This window comes from Manacus vitellinus, unplaced genomic scaffold, assembly GCF_001715985.3.
Source record: "Manacus vitellinus isolate BGI_N305 unplaced genomic scaffold, ASM171598v3 scaffold_25_pilon, whole genome shotgun sequence".
Lineage (NCBI taxonomy): Eukaryota > Metazoa > Chordata > Aves > Passeriformes > Pipridae > Manacus > Manacus vitellinus.
The window spans coordinates 11,308,985-11,327,265 of NW_021939882.1; the positions used below are offsets into that span (position 1 = coordinate 11,308,985).

The 18,281-nt window shown below is 54.9% G+C and overlaps 2 protein-coding genes across 2 annotated transcripts in view; one reads left to right on the forward strand and one right to left on the reverse strand.

Annotated features, from left to right (window-relative positions):
• DELE1 (DAP3 binding cell death enhancer 1) overlaps positions 1–7,287 on the forward strand; it is a 22,783-nt gene extending 15,496 nt beyond the window's left edge. The window contains exons 10-12 of the mRNA XM_029960219.1: positions 540–696; positions 1,104–1,365; positions 4,935–7,287. Of these exons, the coding sequence (XP_029816079.1) occupies positions 540–696; positions 1,104–1,357 (411 nt within the window). The 3' untranslated portion in view covers positions 1,358–1,365; positions 4,935–7,287. The remainder of the gene's footprint in view (positions 1–539; positions 697–1,103; positions 1,366–4,934) is intronic.
• PCDH12 (protocadherin 12) lies at positions 4,470–14,963 on the reverse strand. The gene is made up of 4 exons (XM_029960221.1): positions 12,057–14,963; positions 11,495–11,589; positions 10,251–10,402; positions 4,470–5,312 (listed from the first exon to the last, which is right to left on the reverse strand). The coding sequence occupies exons 1-4, from the start codon at positions 14,961–14,963 to the stop codon at positions 4,948–4,950; spliced, it is 3,519 nt and encodes a 1,172-aa protein (XP_029816081.1). The 3' UTR covers positions 4,470–4,947.
• Positions 14,964–18,281: the final 3,318 nt, after the last annotated feature.

Consider the following 18,281-nt stretch of genomic DNA (forward strand, 5'->3'; position numbering starts at 1 on the left):
AGTAGCATCAGGTGGGGCTGAGCAGGACAGTGCAGCACTGGTGCATTAAGGGCTGCCAGGGGGAATCTTCCAACCCTTTTCAGCAAGTACCTCTGTGGCATTTGTTAGTTCTTACAAGATTTCAGTGTGAACCGTTGCAGGGCAGTCCCGGGGCGTGCCCGGGGTCTGGGTGGGATCAGGATGTGGGTGCAGCCAGGGCTGCCCAGATCCTCTCAGCTCTGACCCCTGAGACAATCAGGATGCTCTGCAGACCCAGCTGTTCCTTTGTTCCCCTGACACAGACCTGAGTGTTGAAGGGAAATCGGTGAAATTAATTGGAAAGGGATGGGAAGGAGCAGAGGCAGAGATAGCTGGGGGGGAATTCTGCTTTGCTGTGTGCTCAGAGGAGGGACTAAAATACTAAATTACTGAGGGATAGAGGAGTAAACTTAAGAGGGTAACCAAAGATGGAGCAGTAAACTTTAAAGAAGGTGTTAAAGACTCTGTGCTCTCCTTTCCTGTGCTGTTGTCACTTCTCCCTGTGCTCTCTCCTGTGCCAGGATGCCCAAAGCAGGTACCACGTGGGTGTTTGCTACGAGCAGGGCCTTGGGGTGCAGCAGAACCTGGCAGAGGCACTGAGGCACTACAGGGAGGCAGCTGCTGCTGGGAACAGGCACGCCCAGGAGAGACTGAAGCTGTGGGAAGAGGAGCTGGAAGGTATCACAGGGTGGTGGAGGGTGTGGGTCTCCAGGGGACTGACCCCATAATGGTGGGGCCTGTATTGCCAGAGGAAGGGTCACATAGGGCCGAGGCACTGAGGAGTTCTTTTGACTGAAGGGAAGCAACTACTTTTCAGTTATTTATACTTCTGACCACCTCTTTCTGGCCCAGCTGAAGTGCAGAAGCCATTCCCATAGTCTGATGTGTCACAGAATCATTTAGGGTGGAAAAGACCTCTGAGATCATTGAGTCCAACCTTTCGCAGGTTGGATGGGGCCCTGAGCAACCTGGTGTAGTGGAAGATGTCCCTGCCCATGGCAGTGGGGTTGGAATGAGATGATCTCCAAGAACCCTTCCAACCCAGCCCATTCTGTGATTAATATCTCGTTTTTCTGTCCTTTCAGATGTGCGGGCAAAGCATCCATTCCCTTCAGGAATACGAGCCTCTTCCTCGAGCCCCAGTTTCTGGGCTCTGGAGCCTGTGTCTGCAGATCTCCACAGCACCCAGCCAGGATGTGCCCTCACCCTGCCCCACTCTTGGAGCACAGACAGACTCCATGTGATGCTGCTGAGCAGTGCAGGATGGAGCCGTGCCTTCGGACACAGGACAGTGCCTCTGGAAAGGCAGTTCTGGGAGCCCCACAGCTGCTGTTCCTAGAGCAGGCAGTGAGTGACACCAGCACAGGAGAAGGCAACTCTTAGTCTGTGTGGGGCTGGAAACCCTTAGTCTGTGTGGGGCTGGAAACCCTTAGTCTGTGTGGGGCTGGAAACCCTTAGTCTGTGTGGGGCTGGAAACCCTTAGTCTGTGTGGGGCTGGAAACCCTTAGTCTATGTGGGGCAGGAAGCAGAGCAGACTGGCAGGGATTGGAAAGGGAAAGCTTCCTGTTCATGAACAGGAGCCATTTTTAAGTCTCAGGGGTTTGAGAATAAACTTTGTGATATTCCTACACCACCATATCATCTGGTCCTCTTACCTTCCAATACAAGGATGTTGCTTTATGCACCTACATTTCTGGATAGAGCAATGTATAGACTCATGGCACAGGTTGCCCAGAGAAGCTGTGGCTGCCCCATCCCTGGAAGTGTCCAAGGCCAGGTTGGACAGGGCTTGGAGCAATCTGGGCTAGTGGAAGGTGTCCCTGCCCATGGCAGGGGCGTGAATGAGATGAGCTTTAAGATCTCCTCCAGCCCAAACCATTCTCTGCCAGCAACCATTCACTGTGATGTGATTTGGGGTTATAATTCCAGTAGCCCTGCATGTCCTGCACAGTCCCCCAATGAGGTTTACAAGCCACCATATGGTGATGTTGGCAACTAACCCTGTGATGGGTCTGGCCCACACTCTCTGAGGCAATTTGCTGTCTCCTGAAGGCAAGTTCCCACAGTGGCTCTGCTACCAGCACAGTCTGAGCTCAGCTCTACGTTGCCATTTTAATCTGCTTCCAAACCTGTGCAAGCAAGAGAGTGAATTCTCATTATTAGGACACAGGATTTTTGGGATATGACCTGTACCAGTGAGAGTGACAGCTGCCCTCAGCCATCCTGCACCATGGCCTTCAGTCCCCAGTTGTCATTCCTTCAGCCCTGGCAGTGAGCTGCTCCCATGGGTACCACCCTCTGAGTCACAGTGAGCAAGGTTTGCTTCAAAATGTATATTGGACATGTTTGCTGAGCACGCCAGCTTGTTTCCAGTCAGTGGATAAGGGATGCTCCCAGCGGGAAGGCACCACTGGCAGGCAGCAGCAGGCAGCTGCTGGGATAATTCCTTCCACTGGGGCAGCTGGATCCAGAAAAAGGCATTTGTCCACACCAGTGTAAACTGGTTCAAGGGCATCTGTGCAAACTGCCCAGCTTCCTGTGGCCGTGGTGCTTGGTGCTTTGTATGGATGAGGCTCTGGAAAACAAAGGCAATGGCCCCATCCTGAACTTGCTGTGGTCTCCATTCAGCAAGGGAGGGGCACAGCCAGCCCTCAACCCATCTGATTGTTCTTCTAGTCTGGTCTCTCTTTCTGCTCAGACCAAGCTTTCTTCGACCATTTCCTTTATCAAGCAGGATACAATTAGCAGGAAGTTCCTGGGGTGGATTTCCTATGCTGTGATAACCCACAGCGTGCTTACGCACTGGGCAGCTCGGGGCAGGGGCTGGGGGGTTGAAAGCAGGATCAGGAAATTGAACCAAGAGGGAGGAATTTGTCTCCTTTTTAATCTGCTTATTCTAAGGTATTTTGGTGTAAAGATTGTCCTTTAACAGGCACATCGAAGCAACTCTGTAGAGGAAGGTGTGAGGTTTGTCCTCTGTGTGTACTCCTGAGATGCTCCCACAGGGCTGCATCTCCTCAGTCCCAGAATGCTTCCCTTGTGGTTTGCACAGCTGCAGCTCAGTTGGAATTTGGCTCCCTGTCATTGTTTTGGTGCAGGAACCTGTTTTGTTTGTAAAACAAACCAGCAAGAGATTTCTGTTAGCAAACCCAGGACGAACCCATCCGTGTATAGATGCCAGAGATGGGCTCATCTGTGCAAGCATTTTGGAGGCTCCAAACACAACAGTGGATATTTTGGGTGTTAAACAGTCCACCTGGGGAAATCTTACTCTGTTTCTCTTGTCATTTGGTTCCAAGAGCAAGAGAAAGGGATAACTTTCTCATTTACTCTGCTTTAAATGATCTGTATGATTGTCTGGTGCTGTGTATACACCTAAAGCTGGGAACTGTCACCTCCAGGTGAAGGGAAAAGAACACAGGTTGGACACTGTTGAGATGGTCCAGGATTGTGGTACCTGTTCTTTTTCAACTTAACATCAAAATGCAAGCCAAAAATATCACCCAAAGACCCCTGATGTGACAGCAAATGAGCAAGTCTGCTTTGGCCCTGCTTTGGCTCACGTTGTGAGCTGGGGTGTCTGTGGTGAAGTCAGTGTAGTGTTTTTGCTGTGAAGATGTGAAGGGAAGCAGGCAAAGTGGTGAGGGCAGTGCCCTGTGTCACCAGTGACACTGCAGTGCTGGCAGGGCGGTGATGCTCACCCTCATTCCCATCTTTGACCCCCCTCCCACCTACACAGCCCCTTCTCCAGCACGCCCCAAATCTTTTCTGGTGTTTTATACCATAGCTGGAAGGCCCAAACTCTGGTACAGAGAAGAGTCCCCCGTGTGTGCAGGATCCAAAATCCCTTCCCTGCCATCCACACAGGAGCCTGTGGATGCACTGCAGCTTCCTTCCCATTCTCTGTGAGTGCAGATCCACCCTGGGGAAGCACAAACACCTGTGTGCTTCCTCCTTTGTTACCAATATCTTAGTTTTCCCACCCATGCAATTATCCCAAAACTGTCTTACAGCTCACACACAGACAGATCAAAGTGAAAACCCATAATAAGGGTGAAGCTGGAGACTGAATATTTCAAAACAGTGTTTTCACGCTTCCCTTTTCCCAGGTTACCTTTGGCAGACTCCAGCCATCTGTTGTCTGCTTCTGGATAAGGACTGTGCTCCAAAATCCAATGGCCTCCAAAGAGAATCGAATAGAACAGAATCATTAAGGTTGGAAAAGACCTCCAAGATTGAGTCCAACCTTTGTCACCACCTTGTCAACCAGATCAGAGCACCGAGTGCCACGTCCATTTGTTATGGGGAGGGAATTTGTGAGCACCTGGTGCAGCCATAGGAGAGATGCCAGTGCTGATTTTGGGGTGTTTAACAAAATGCAAATTCACAGTGGTAGAACCACAAAAGCTGGAAGGATCAGTGGGAGACAACAGGCACATCCTCTCCTTTCCCAGCTGCCATTCCAGGCTTCCTGCACCTTTGTCAGCTACACTGCACCTTGTTCAGAGAGGGTAATGTTAGAAAAAAAGAGCTTTATTTAAATAACTGAAATCCTGGAGCCCAACTCTGCAGCACATGTCAGAGTCCATGACAGGTATTTGGATGTCCGTGGTGCACAGTCTGATCATGTGGACGTTTCTTGCTGTGCTGTTGTTCCAACAACCCCCATCCCCTCATAGCCTGTCCTGGGAGGAAGGGGTGACCTGAGTGCTGGGGAGCTGGAAGGGGAGGAAGGCAAGGACAGGCAGGCAGAGGGCAACTAAACAAGGTGAAATCAGTGATGGAGAAAGTTGCTGGGGCGAGGCAAAAGAAGGACCATGCCTGTTGTGATTGTCTAGACATGGGCGATACAGTGACCCTGCTGGAGCCCACGTGTGCACCCAGAGCTCTGTCTGACTCCCATCTCCTTCTCACAGGCACCAGCAGAACCTACAGAACAGCAGCACTGTCCTCCAGCCCCAGGCCCTTCCCGCGTGCCGACAGCTGCCGCAGGAGCCCCGCGCCTGTCTCGCTGTGGACTTGGACCTTCTGGGACAGAATCATTTCAAAGAGGGTGCTCATCTCCGAGAGGAAGGTGCTGGTCAGCCTCGTCCCAGCAGCGCTGGAGTCAGCCCCAGCACCTTTGCCAAAGGTCTCAAAGGTCCTTGGTTTCTCCTGCCTTGCAGCCTCCTCCTCCTGAGAGGAGTGGGGGTTGTCGGGGGAGAAGACGTTGTCCTTGTAGCTGCTGGTGAGGGGGAAGGAGAGCCGGGCCATCCACGCTGGGTCTGCAGCCGTGAGCCTCTTGAGGGCCAGCTCTGAGGGAGACAGGGAGCAGAGGAGACCACAGGAGAGAAGAGAGGGAAAAAATCAAATAAATAAAATTAATGATTAATAGGAAGATCTCCTGAAATCACTGAGAGAAGTGATTGTAAACAGGTCTAGGGAGAAACTACCAAATCATACAACCCAGCAGCTTAGTAAAGCCAAGCAAAATAGAACTGGTTTAAAACTACTGGGGTTCTTTGTTTTGTGTTATTGTAATAACCATTAGAATCACTTTGCTTTCTCATTTGTTGCAGCCTGGAGTGGCACTTCACTGAATTGTTAGCAAAGCCAGAGAGAGGGAGGGTTTAGGACTGGCTAAAGGGGAGCTGACAATGGAAAGCTTGCAAGGGGGAAGTATTGGACACAAAGATAGTGGACTTCCCTTCAGGGTCACTCCAGGGGGGGAATTTGCTGCTAAGCAGGCAGATTGAGACTGAGAAGAAATGGGTTATTGTGAAAACAATAATAGCAGAATGAAATTCTGGATTATAAAATGCACAGCTGGGTGGTTGAGCACTAGTAACAAACAATTGAGCTATAAAGTGGTTGTTCCTCGATTGGAAACAGCTGAGGAGCAGTGGGAGCCTGGGCTGGGGGTTGGGGCAGGCTCCTTAGTGCACCAGTAATGTGATTTTGTCCCAGAAATGGAATCATCCAGTGTGTTGGTCAAGGTATGAAGGCATATCCATGGTATTGTTACCGGGTCTGGCGAGACATGATTAGGAGAATTACACACAAATCTGATTATCCATCCAGAGGAGAGAGGAGCTGGAATGACACCAGAGTAGGGAAAACTCTGGGGATGAAAGCAGGAGTGATCCAGGACGACCTGATGGACACTCCAGGAGTGGGGGTTACTGCTCCTAAGGAAGCAAGTGCTCCCCAGGGCCCCGCTGCAACCTGCCACTATTTTGAGGAGACAAGCACCGGCAAAGGAAATCTTTAGGCTTAAAATAGTACTGGCAAAAGAAGAAGTGATTACAACTGTCCATGAATAAACATCTCCTGGAAAAGAAAGGAAGGACCCCATAGCAGGGAGAGCCTGGAATAGCTTCCCCGTCAGACAGCAGGAAAGGAAACGGGGGTTCTTGTTTTTTGAGGTAGTTGGTAAACAAGAGTCCGTGCTGAGGAGCACAGAGCTGCCTTCCAGCCCCACGTTGTTCCTTCCCAAAGCATATCCCAGAACCCCTGGGGGGTTGGAAGCGACCACCTGGTTTGTGAAACACTTTGAGAGCAGTAAAACAAGTCACAGGTGTCTGGTAACAAAACACAGCAGTCCCAGGGTGGCCAGAGCTGGTGTCACTAATAATTGTGTGGCTCTGACTTGTACAGTGACCTCTGGAAGGAGGGTCTCCATTCTGCTGCAGTTATCCTGCTGCTTCCAGAGGATCATCAGTATCCTCTCCCAGCCTGGGACACAGGGTCCCCACTCAGTGACTGAGACAAGGCTCCTTCCTCAGCCAACCAGTCCTTTTTCTCTGAAAAACTGCTTTCCTTGCGTGGAATGGGGGTGAGAGCTGGGACTCAAACCTGGTAAGGAGAGAAGGGCAAGTACATCACTTAGGTTTTTGTTTCAGATGAAGCCCCAAAATCCTTTTGCGTTGCTTCACTTCCAGGATTTCTTTCTGCAATCTCAGAATTCTTTCAGTCACAGTTCCTTAACACATCACCCAAGAGCGCTGCAGCCCCATGGTTTTGCTCTTAAAACACCCAGTTTTCTCCTCCCAGTCTGCAAGAAGCCACTGCATTCCCTAAATATTTGGATGCCTCAGCTCTGGAGCAGGACACAACCAGTCTGCTCCCTGCTGGGAGAGCCACGGCTCTGTGGGCTGATGGTCCTGTGGCCATGAAACATTTTGATTAGGTTTGTTTAATTTGACTAATAACTCTTTACTGCCTTGTTTTAATGGTGCTTTGAGAGCAGGGGTTGTTTTTATCATCAATAAAGTTCTATCTCTCATCTGCTGCTGGGAGAGGCTGTGCTTGGCTGGTGGGGGTCTGCGTTAACAGAGGGGGCTGAGTTCATCCTGCAGCATAAACAACCCCAGAGCTGCCTGGGACTGATTAATCCCACAGTTCCTCCTGCTGGGAACAGCACAAAGGCCCAGACAGCCTCAGCCAGCTGTTAAGATACTCCTGAGCACAAGCAAAGCTTCCTTCCTCCCTCTCAGGATGCAAGTCCACTTCTCTGTTTGTGTTTGGGAGAGGAGGAAGGAGCCCGGCAGCTCCGGCGTCTGCGCCCTGTCGCCTTCTCGGGAAGCTCTGGGCTCATGGTGAGGGTTTTCCACCACTGGAACAGGGCAGCCTCCTTGGGAATGGCCAGCAGGAAGCCACATGGGCACAGCCTCAGCATTCCCTGCTGGCATTCACTGAGAAATGGAACACAGTTCCTTCCAAAAAGAACCAACTTGACATTGTCATGATGGGGAATCGTGCTCTGCAAACCTGTCAGGGTCTGGATGAAGAGTCCTGGATAACTTTGGACAAGAGCATGGAGTGATAGAACAAGGGAGAACACACTGACAGACAGCAGGGTTAGATGGGATATTGGGAAGAAATTCTTCCCTGTGAGGGTGGTGGGGCACTGCCCAGGGAAGTGGTGGAATCATCATCCCTGGAAGCATTCAAAAAGCATGGATGTGGCACCTGGGGACACGGGTTAGTGGTGGACCTGGCAGTGCTGGGGTGATGGATTTGATGGTCTGAGAGGGCTTTGCCAGCCTTAATGATTCTGTGAAGTTCCAGTACTTTGGCAAAAGGGTTTTTTCCTACCAGATCCAAGAGTGATGTGAGATGTTATTTCATGGATCTGCCCCACCAAGCATGGATTTTCTAGGATGCTCCTTGTGGGCAGGACTGGATCCAGACAGAGATCCCTTTAGTGGGATTGGTGCCTGTCAGTGCACCATGAGATGCACGTGGGCTCCTGTTCACTCCCTGCCCTTGGCTGCAGGACCTTTAAATCCATAAACCTTTCATCTCTCATTTCACCCAGCCTTTCCTTCATTTACTCCTTACCAGAATAAAACAGCAGGGAGGCAAATGGGGAGAAGCAGCAGGTTCTCTCCCTAAGGAAGAGCACCAAAAAATGCCCAACTCTGGAATTAAAACCACCCCAGCAGCAAACCTCAACGAGTTCCTCTTCTTCCACAATGAAATTTCTGCTACAGGACATGAGTCAGCCCAACTCTTTCAAATTGAAATGCCAGTAGAGGAGATTTTTAGAACAAATCAATAAAAGGAACATGTAGAAAATGTCAGGCCCAGATGGTATTCACCCCAGAGAGCCAGAGGAACTCAGATATGAAATTGCCTGGTTTATTAGCTGCTGTTGGTTAACTACTGCTTCAAATGAACAGGGATCAGAGGAAGGGAAGGAGAAATTGTGACAGGAGCTTTTAAGCGTGTGAAGGTGAATCTGGTGTGGGCAAATTCATAGAAATCCTCCTGTGCCTGGCTCAGCACAGGGACAAGGAGGTGCTGTTCCAAAGGGAACCAACGTGACACTGTCAAGGTGGGGAATTGTGTTTTGCAAATTTGTTGGAGTCTTTGGAAGGGCTGGATGAAGAGTCCCGGGTGACTTTGGACAAGGGCCTGGAGTGACAGGACAAGGGGGAATGGCTTCAAACTGCCAGAGGGCAGGGGTAGATTGGATTTTAGGAAGAAATCCTTCCCTGTGAGAGTGATGAGGCCCTGGCACAGGTTGCCCAGAGAAGCTGTGGCTGCCCCTGGATCCCTGGAAGTGTCCAAGGCCAGGTTGGATGGGGCTTGGAGCAACCTGGGCTAGTGGAAGATGTCCCTGCCCATGGCAGGGGGTGGCATGAGATGATCTTTAAGGTCTCTTCCAACCCAAACCATTCCATGATTCAATTCTATGATGACAGAGGACACCTGAGCTGGTGGAAAAGCACCAGCCAGGCTCTCAGGGACCTGAGCTGTCCCTGAATCAACAGCCAGGGACTAATGTGTGTTAAAAGCTGGGAAGTGAGGGTAGGAATAATTAATCTTCCCCACCAAGGGAGGTCATTAGCAGAGTCCCAGAGTATCTGCTCATCACAGTGATAAATGACGAGGAGAAGGGCACAGTGTTGGTGTCGACTCTACTGAAACACCCAAAAGCAGAGGGTTGTGAAGGACCTAATAATGCTGAGAGCCGTGAGTAACACGTGGCTGGTGGATTTCTGTGTCACCAACTGTTGGACAATTGTCCCAGGGAATAACCTGTCATGTACTGATGACTCTCCCACCATGCAGAGGAGGGGTTTGGGAGTCACCCCAACAGCCTGGTGACAGAGCTCGTGGGGAGCTTGGGCAGTGCAGGAATGAAGAACAAACTGGAAAACCTCCTTGTACCCCCAGTGGCTCCTAAACACTGGACACAATTCTGGTCACCACATCTCAGTAAAGAGACACTAAAATTAGCAGCAGGTTGGTCACTGGAGATGAGACTGGATTAGAGGAAAGGGGAGCCTGATGGGGCTTGACAAGGACAACTCTCCACCTTTCTCACTCTGCATGGACTAGGAGACCATGAAAAGGAGGGGCTCGGGTCAGGGTGGAAAGCAGATCACCAGGTGCAATGTTAAACTGGACTTCACCCCTACACAACAACAGAGCTCAGCCTCACACATCAGCTGAACAACAGCAGAGACATCCACGGGAAAGGAGATCTCCCATAAACACAGGAACAAATCCAACATGAAGCTCAGCAAGTGCCTTTTTGCTGGGCACTGCCTGGCACTGAAAGCCTGGGATGGTCCAGCCATGCTCTCCCAAGCATCTGCCACTGTCAGAGACACTCCAGGAGATGAGATGTCCCCAGGCCAGCTGTTTGACCTCCTGAATGGGGTTAGTGTGTTATCTGAGGAGACCCCAGTGCCAGAACCCCCACCAGCCCCAGCGTGCTCCCAGTGGCGAGGCCACCTCACCTGCCTGTGGCTCCAGGAGGGTCTCCAGCTCCTCTCCCACCAGCTGCGGCACCGAGAGCTCGAAGCCGCTGTCGGAGTCGCGGTCCTCGGCCTCGCTCTCGCCGTGCCCGCTGTCCTTCGTGCTCTGGCAGTCAGTGTCCAGCCCTGCAGCCCTGCCAGGGGACACAGCACCAAGTCACTTCAGCTCCCACCACAGCCCCTTGGAGGTGTTTGTGTCAGTCCCCCACAAATGACCCAAGGAGGGGGTGTGGGCACCCTCTCGGAACCGAAGGCACACTGATTTCAGTCCCCACTAAGAAATCCATTTGGGGGTTGTTTGGGTTACACAAGGGGCTGCTATACATTTCTTGCCCAAGAGGGATTTTCTCCTTCTTCAAGGAGATCATAGAATCACAGAATGGTTTGGGTTGGAAGCGACCTTATAGCTCATCATAGTGACCTTCTGCCATGGGCAGAGACACCTTCCACTAGACCAGGTTGTTCCAAGCCCTGTCCAGCCTGGTCATGAACACTTCCAGGGCATATCCATAGGAAACAGGGAGCTGGCTCCTCCCTATAAATTCAGAGGAGCTTCCCACCTGCAGGATCAGGTGAGGAGCATCACAGCTCTGACCCAGCAGCCCCGGACCCACTGTCCCTCCCTCTCCATCCTCAGAAGATGCAGAAGGTGGAGAAAGTTGTGTCTGCCCATGGCTTGGGCAGGTGTGGATGGGAGGACATCTGGCATCTTCAGGAGTGTTCACCCAGAGATGTCAACAGCATAATTTAATGGGAACACCATGAAGGTTGGCTCTGGGAACATCTTTGGCACACAGCTGGCATATCTCAGTTCTTCCAGACCCACTGGCATTGTCTCCCTCTCTTGCCTCCTGCCCCAAATTCATGTCAACAGCATCTCTAAGAAAGTGCCCAAAACCATGGGAAAACTCATCCTTGTGCTGCTACCTCCAGAGCTGGGACCCTCTGTGCTCCTGAGTGTCCTTGTCCATTACACTGGAATCCCTGGCAAGGACAGGATGGAACTGCCAAAGGTGCCCCAGGAAGGAGGCCAAGGGCAGTGGAATACCGACAGGAGCACGGCCATCCCCTGCAGGGAGGACCTACCTGCCCAGTCTCAGGGTGTGAGGCTTTGCTGCCCCAGTGCTGCCCTCGGAGGCTGTTGGGGCTGGTGAGGCTGAAGCAGAGGCAGCAGAGACAGGAGGGAAGGGGGCGTGGGAGAGGGAAGGGCCGGGATCCAGCCTTACCTGCTGCCGTTCTTGGCCGTGTACTTGTTTCCCCTGTAGTTTGTTTTGGGCTGGAACTGGCCCTGGTGCAGCAGGGAGAGCAGCTGGGAGATTTGCTGTAAGGCAGGAAAAGCCTGTTGAGCCCCGGCGGTCGCCACTCAAGCTGCTTCCTGCCAGGACGTCCCCGCGGACCCCCCGGCCTTTTTATAGCTTTTCCTCCTCCTGCAGATGGTTCGGCAGCCCCGGGCAGGGGGAAAAACAAGCGGCCGGGAGCCCACCTGGCCCCCCTGCGCCATCTGCCTGCCTTTCCCTGCCCACACGCTCCCCTGGGAACGGGAGCACGGGATTGTCCCCTTCTCCCTGGGACAGACACCCTCCCTCCCAGCTCCCAGCGTGTTCTGGTGAGCGTGGGGAGACCCTGCCCGTGGTGGGGTGGATGTTCATCCCACCCAGCACCTCTGCCCAGGGCCGGGGAAGGAGATCAACCAACGACCATCAGGGTGCACATTCCCACCACCCCAGGGTGGTGAAAGGAAGGAGTGGAGGGGTGCACAGCTCTGGGAATGCCCAGGGCAGCTCTCACCTGCACTGGGGGTGACTCCATGGCGAACTCTCCGGTGGGGCTCTGCTCTGCCAGGGCCACCAGCGACAGCCGCACCAGGCTCCGGAGGATCTGCCGGTGGGGCTGGGGCTGCCCAGGCCCTCCAGCACCCACGGGCTGCTCGAGTGGCAGCTGGGGCTGTCCCATGGGTGGCTTCACCAGGCTCTTGCTGTGCTTTGGTGCATCCGGGGGGCTCGCGGCCTCTTTCCCCAAATGTTTGGGTCTGTGGGGCTGGCAGGGCCGGCGCTGCAGGATGGGCAGCTCGAAGGTCTCCTGCTGCTCCTCTGAGTCTTTTTGAGTCCTCTGATTTCTCAGGGTCCTGTAGAGAGTGGGGGTGAGGTGCAGGGGAGGCTGTGGGTAGCCCCCTGGCACAGGGGGGGCTGTGCCAGGTGGATCCTCCTGGCAGGGCTGGGGGGGCTCAACCTCCCGAGGGCGGCCCCGGAGCAGCGGGATGAGGTGGATGTCAGTCTTCTGGATCTGCCTGGGTGGCTTCTTGAGCTGCTGCTGCCTGCGGGCATCCTCTGCCTCCCTGCAGTTGTAGGCCATGCCATCCTTCTTCTCCTTCTTCCGCAGAGACAGGGTCAGAGCCAGGAGGAGAAGGCACCCGCCCAGGAGAGCAGCCAGACAGATCACCACCACCACGGAGAGGCTCAGCCACCCGGGGTCCTGGGCTGAGATTTTGGAGAACGCCCCGTGATGCCGGAAAACCAAGCGGAGCCGGGCCAGGGTGTGCAGGGGGGTGTCCCCCTCGTCGCTCACCCGGACCAGCAGCTCCTGCTCACTGCCAGCCAGGCTGCTGGCATTGCTGGCATTGAGGAAGACCTGCCCGGAGAGAGGGTCCAGGATGAAGAGCCCAGCATCATCCCCCCCCACCAGATCATACCGGAGAGCCCCATTGCTGCCAGAGTCCATGTCCCTGGCCACGATGGTGAAGAGGAAGGGACTGCCAGCACATGACACGAGTGTTGTGTTGGTCTCTGCTGCAGCCCCTTGGGTGCTCCTGTTCCCAGGGACCACCCAGAAGCACCCTGTCTCCACACTGACCAGGACAGAGAGCGTGGCTGCACCTCCCACCAGCACTGGCATGGTGATGACAGGCGCATTGTCATTGCGGTCGAGCACGGCCAGCCTGATGGAGATGTTGGATGCCAGCTTGGGGTGACCTCCATCCTCCGCAGTCACCAAGAACTCCAGGCTACTCACCTGCTCGTAATCAAAAGCCTGGAGGGCAAAAACATCCCCAGTGTTGGGGTCAACTGAGACCAGAGCCGAAGCAGAGGAGTCCGGGATGCTGTAGGTGATTTTCCCATTGAAGCCCAGGTCGGGGTCGGTGGCACGGACGGTGAGCAGGAAAGCAGGTGCTTCACTGTTCTCAGCAACAGCAGCCTCGTAGGTGGCCCTGTCGAAGGCCGGGGCGTTGTCATTGACGTCGCTGATGCAGATGGTGAGGTGTTTGAGCACGGCCAGGGACAGGTCCCCCAGGTCCCGCACCACCAGCGTCAGGTTGTACTCGGCGCGCAGCTCCCTGTCCAGCGCGGCGTTGGTCATCAGCACGTAGCTGTGGCTGTTGGTCCTCTTCAGCCTGAAGTGCTCGTCCCCTTGGCTGAGGGAGCAAAGCACTTGCCCATTGCTTCCTGAGTCAGGGTCACTGGCTGTCACCAGAGCCACGAAGCTGTCCTTGGGAAGGGCTTCGGACAGCACGGGCACCCGCGCGGCCCAGGTGACGTGGACGTCGGGAGCGTTGTCGTTCACGTCCAGGACTTTGACCAGGACCTTGCAGTGCGCTGGGATGGGGTTGGCACCCAGGTCCCGGGCCTGCACATCCAGCTCGTAGGTGTGGGTTTCCTCGTAGTCCAGAGGGTGCTTCAGGATGATGCTGCCCGTGCGGGCGTCAACGCTGAAGGTGCTCAGCACCTCGGGGGGCGCGTGTTTGCTCAGGCTGTACTCGATCTCCCCGTTGGGACCCTGGTCGGGGTCAGTGGCCGTGACCGTCACAAGGAGGGTCCCGGGCAGAGCATCCTCCCGAACCTCCACTGTCAAGGAGCTCTCTGCAAAGACGGGGCTGTTGTCATTGGAGTCGAGGACAATGACTTTAATTAAAGCAGTACCTGATTTTGGTGGCTCCCCGTGGTCAGTGGCCGTCAGCTTGAGGTCGAAGGAGGAGTGCAGCTCCCGGTCCACTTCTTTAACCACGACGAGCTCCGCGTGCCTCATCCCATCGGAGCTGGAGATGACCTCCAGAGCAAAGTGCTCACTGGGGGAGAGGGCGTAGGAGCAGCGGGCATTGGGGCCAGCATCAGCATCCAGGGCTCGATCCAGCGGGATCCGTGTCTGCAGGGACGCGCTCTCCGAAATCTCCAGCTCCAGCTCGGGCGTGGGGAACTGCGGCGCGTTGTCGTTGACATCCAGCACTTGAACCTCCACGTGGATCAGCGCCAGGTTTTGGGCAGCCAGCACATCAAATGAGACCCAACAGGGATCACTGTGCCGGCACAGCTGCTCCCTGTCCACCCGCCCAGCCGTGCTGAGCGCCCCGTCCCCGCTGCCCACGCGCAGAGGGAACCTCCCGGGGGTCTCCATCAGCTGGAAGGTCTCCGCTGTGTCGCCGCTCTCGCCCCCCTCGAAGTGCTCAGCCAGTGTCCCAATGACCGTCCCCGGTGGCACCTCCTCGAACACCCGGTACTGCACCGTGAACGTGGCGACCTCCTGGGCGTCGGCGCAGAGGAACAGGTACCACCAGAGCGCCGGGAGCTGCAGGGCAGAACGGCCCAGCAGGAGGATGCTGCTGGCAAAGCTCAGTGTCCCCCTGCCCCGGGGCACTGCCGGGGGCCTGCCCGCCCGCCGCCGCATGGCCATGGAGTCCTCACGGCGACCGCGAGTCCTCGGCATCCTCTCCCATCCCCGAGTCCCACGGGCACCGCTCAGGGGTTGGAAAGGAGAAGAAATCACAAGCCAGTCTGGTGGTTTTCCCCCTCCCTGCCATCACCGGCAGGCAGTGGGTGCTCCCAGCCCAAGGTGTTCCCAGGCTGGAATGCTCAGCCCGGAGCGGAGGAACCGCCACCGGCGCAGCGTCCAGCCGGCTGGGAGCCGGGAGCTGGACCAGCCGACCTTCCTATGGAAACCACACCTACAGGAAAAGGGAGGACCGGGCTGGTACAATGCTGGGGCGGGGTGGGGGCTCATGGGGCAGCACATGGCCCAGCTGGGAGAGGGGTGTGGATGTGCCCTCCATTCCCAACCTGCAGGGACCATCCCCTGCCTGCTGCCACCTGCGAAACGCACTGCACTGAAGGTGTGACTCCTGCAGACAGTCCCTGACCTCCCACGAACCTCTTGTGCTTTTGGAAGAGGTCTGTGAGTACCAGCTGTGATGGACAATGCTCCTGCATTGCCCCAAAGCCTTGCTCCCCACACTGTTATATTTCTGACTTGGATTTGCTCTCATTCTGTCCAAATCCAGAGTGCAATCCCTGCTCCTTGCTCTGTCTGTTGAGGGCCCACATCACCTTTCCCAGCACACAGCTTTGGATGATGTCACAGCTTCAGCCTCAGCTGGACACACAAAATTGAGCTGATGAATCACTGGGAGTGTGGCCACAACAAACACAGGCAGGAGGGCACAAGGGAAGGAGGGAGGTGCTGGCAGACACGAGCTGTGTCCTGTCAGGCCTCTCCCATCCCCTGCATCAGTCTGTCCTGGCCAGTCCTGTCTTGGCACGTGCTCCATCCCAGCCTGGCTCAGCACTGCTTTCCCCAGTGTCACTCCTCACCCAGCACTGATCCTACACCACCAAATCCCTTCTTGGCCTTATTTCAGCCCCTTACCCCCAGCCCCCCTTGGAGCAGCCAGTGCGAGGCTGCACAGTTGTTCCACCCATACCACCACATCTGGCCAGCTGTGCACAGCCTGAAGTTGTTCCATGTATTCCTCCTAAGCAGGGGCTGCAGAGCACCAGTACCCCAAGCTGGGTTTCCTTTGGCCTCAAGGTGATTGAAGGCGTTTGGGACAGGGAAGGTCACATGGAACTTCTCTTGGCTGTTATGGACTGCAGAGCATCCTCGTGGTGTGGTTGGAGTCCCAACAGCCACATCACCTTCGTGGCCCCCACATCTTCCAGGCAGCCTCCAGCAGCCCTGTGGCTGCCATTGGTGCCCTGTGCCCACCTTGCTCTCTCCTCCTGCTTTTCCAGCCTTGATGGGCAGCCCCCCATATCACCATCCTATCCCTATCCCTCCCAGCTCCCCTCACCGCTCTGATTTTCCCAACTGAGGTTCCCCATCACCTGCATCCCTGCTTTCATCATTTGTCTTTATTATGGTGAATTTTAATGCCCCAACAAGCAGCCAAACCAAACCCCCCCCCAGTGCCACCAGCCCGGCCGGGTTTGCGCCAACACTCAGCACTCTGGGAGGAAGGGACAGTTCAGGGGGGTGGCAGGAGAGTCGGTGCTATTCCTGGGCTCCATCCCAGCTCCAGGTGACCTTTGCCAAGTCATTTCCCTGCTTTGTGCTGTTGCTTCCTCCCGAGCCGAGCACAGCCAGCCCCGGGCTCTCCGGAGGGATGCTCCTGCTCCCGGAGCTGCAGATGGAGCAGCGGATGTCTCCCAGCCCATGCCCTGCTCTGGGGGGTGGAAAGGCTACTTCCTTCTGGGGGAGGCTTATCCTTCCACCTCCTTTATTTTTTTTTTAATGCTTTCCCTTTTCAGGGATGGAGAGGAGCAGAAGAACCGCACTGAGACATCACGAGGGAACTGTGGTGGTACATCACACCTCAGAACTGGGGGGTTCCCTGAGGAGCCCTGCACAGTGTATCCTTCTCCCATCACCTCCCAATCCAGCTGGAGAACAAGCCAACCTCACTGAGTGCCCTGTGTGCACTGATGTAACCGGAGGTGAATCCCCCCAACAGCAGCACCCATGTGCTGACCCCATCCCCACACCCCAGCTGGAGGGTTCCCCTTCGGGCTGCTGCAGCCCCAAACTACTCCTTTTTCTCCCCAAAGGCAGGGATTAGGTGGGACTTTGAGCACCAGTTTGCTCAGCCACCCCAGGAAAAGCTGGGAGGAGAAGTCACTGTCACTGACACAGGAGCTGTGACCCCCAGCACTGAGCCCAGCCTGGCTGCACAGACACAGCACTGGTGACAGACCTGCACAGCCCAGGAATGGAGCTGGAGGAGCTGCTGCTTTAATCATGACTAGACTTAAGGAATAAATCCCTACAGACCAGGCCTGTGACCCTCAGCCACTGGAACGTTCTCAGCTGCCAGGAAGATGCTGCAGGGCTGCAGAAGCATCACTGGGCTGCAAACCAGCAGTGCAGGGAGATGGACAGAGCAGTGCTGCAAAGAAAAAAGAAAAACGGGGTCAAGTGAGACTTGCCAGGAGCACAGGCAGGAAAATAAGATCTGGTGCTAAAAACAACACACATCTCCTCCCGTTTCCTGTTCACACCCCAGCAGGTTCCCACCATGCAGGTGCTTCAGGACCTCCATGGGCAAAGTGGTGCCTATGGACATAAAATTCCCCCCCCTCGGGTTCTAGGATGCATGTGAATCTTTTCATTTAAAGCTCAGAAAGTGCATCAGTTACATTCAGTTATTGCAGCACTATTCTTCAGCTCCTGTGTGATGCTGTCAGTGCCCAGAGCAGCTGTAAATGCCATTTCTGGGATGAAAACCTGGCTCAGGGCTCTCCAGGCTCCAGAGCAGACACGGGGGACACCCCAAGCTCTCAGGGGTGCAGAGCTGTGCTGGAGGCACCACACTCACTGTCCATCACATGGCAAAGAGCAACACCACCAGATTATTTTGAGGTCTTCAAACTCTGGCATTTTGGGCTGGTTTGGTGTTGGGTGGGAACCATGAGCTGTGCCACAACACAGCAGGGAGTGTAGGGCAGCTGAAAATGAGAGGGAGGAGACTTTTTCATGTCTAATAATCATCCTCTGCTCTGGAGCCAGGCTGAGAGAGCTGGGGGGGTTCCCCTGGAGAAGAGAAGGCTCCAGGGAGACCTGAGAGCCCCTTCCAGGGCCTAAAGGGGCTCCAGGAGAGCTGGAGAGGGACTGGGGACAAGGGATGGAGGGACAGGACAAGGGGGAATGGCTTCAAACTGCCAGAGGGCAGGGTTAGATGGGATGCTGGGATGGAATTCTTCCCTGTGAGGGTGGGGAGGCCCTGGCACAGGTTGCCCAGAGAAGCTGTGGCTG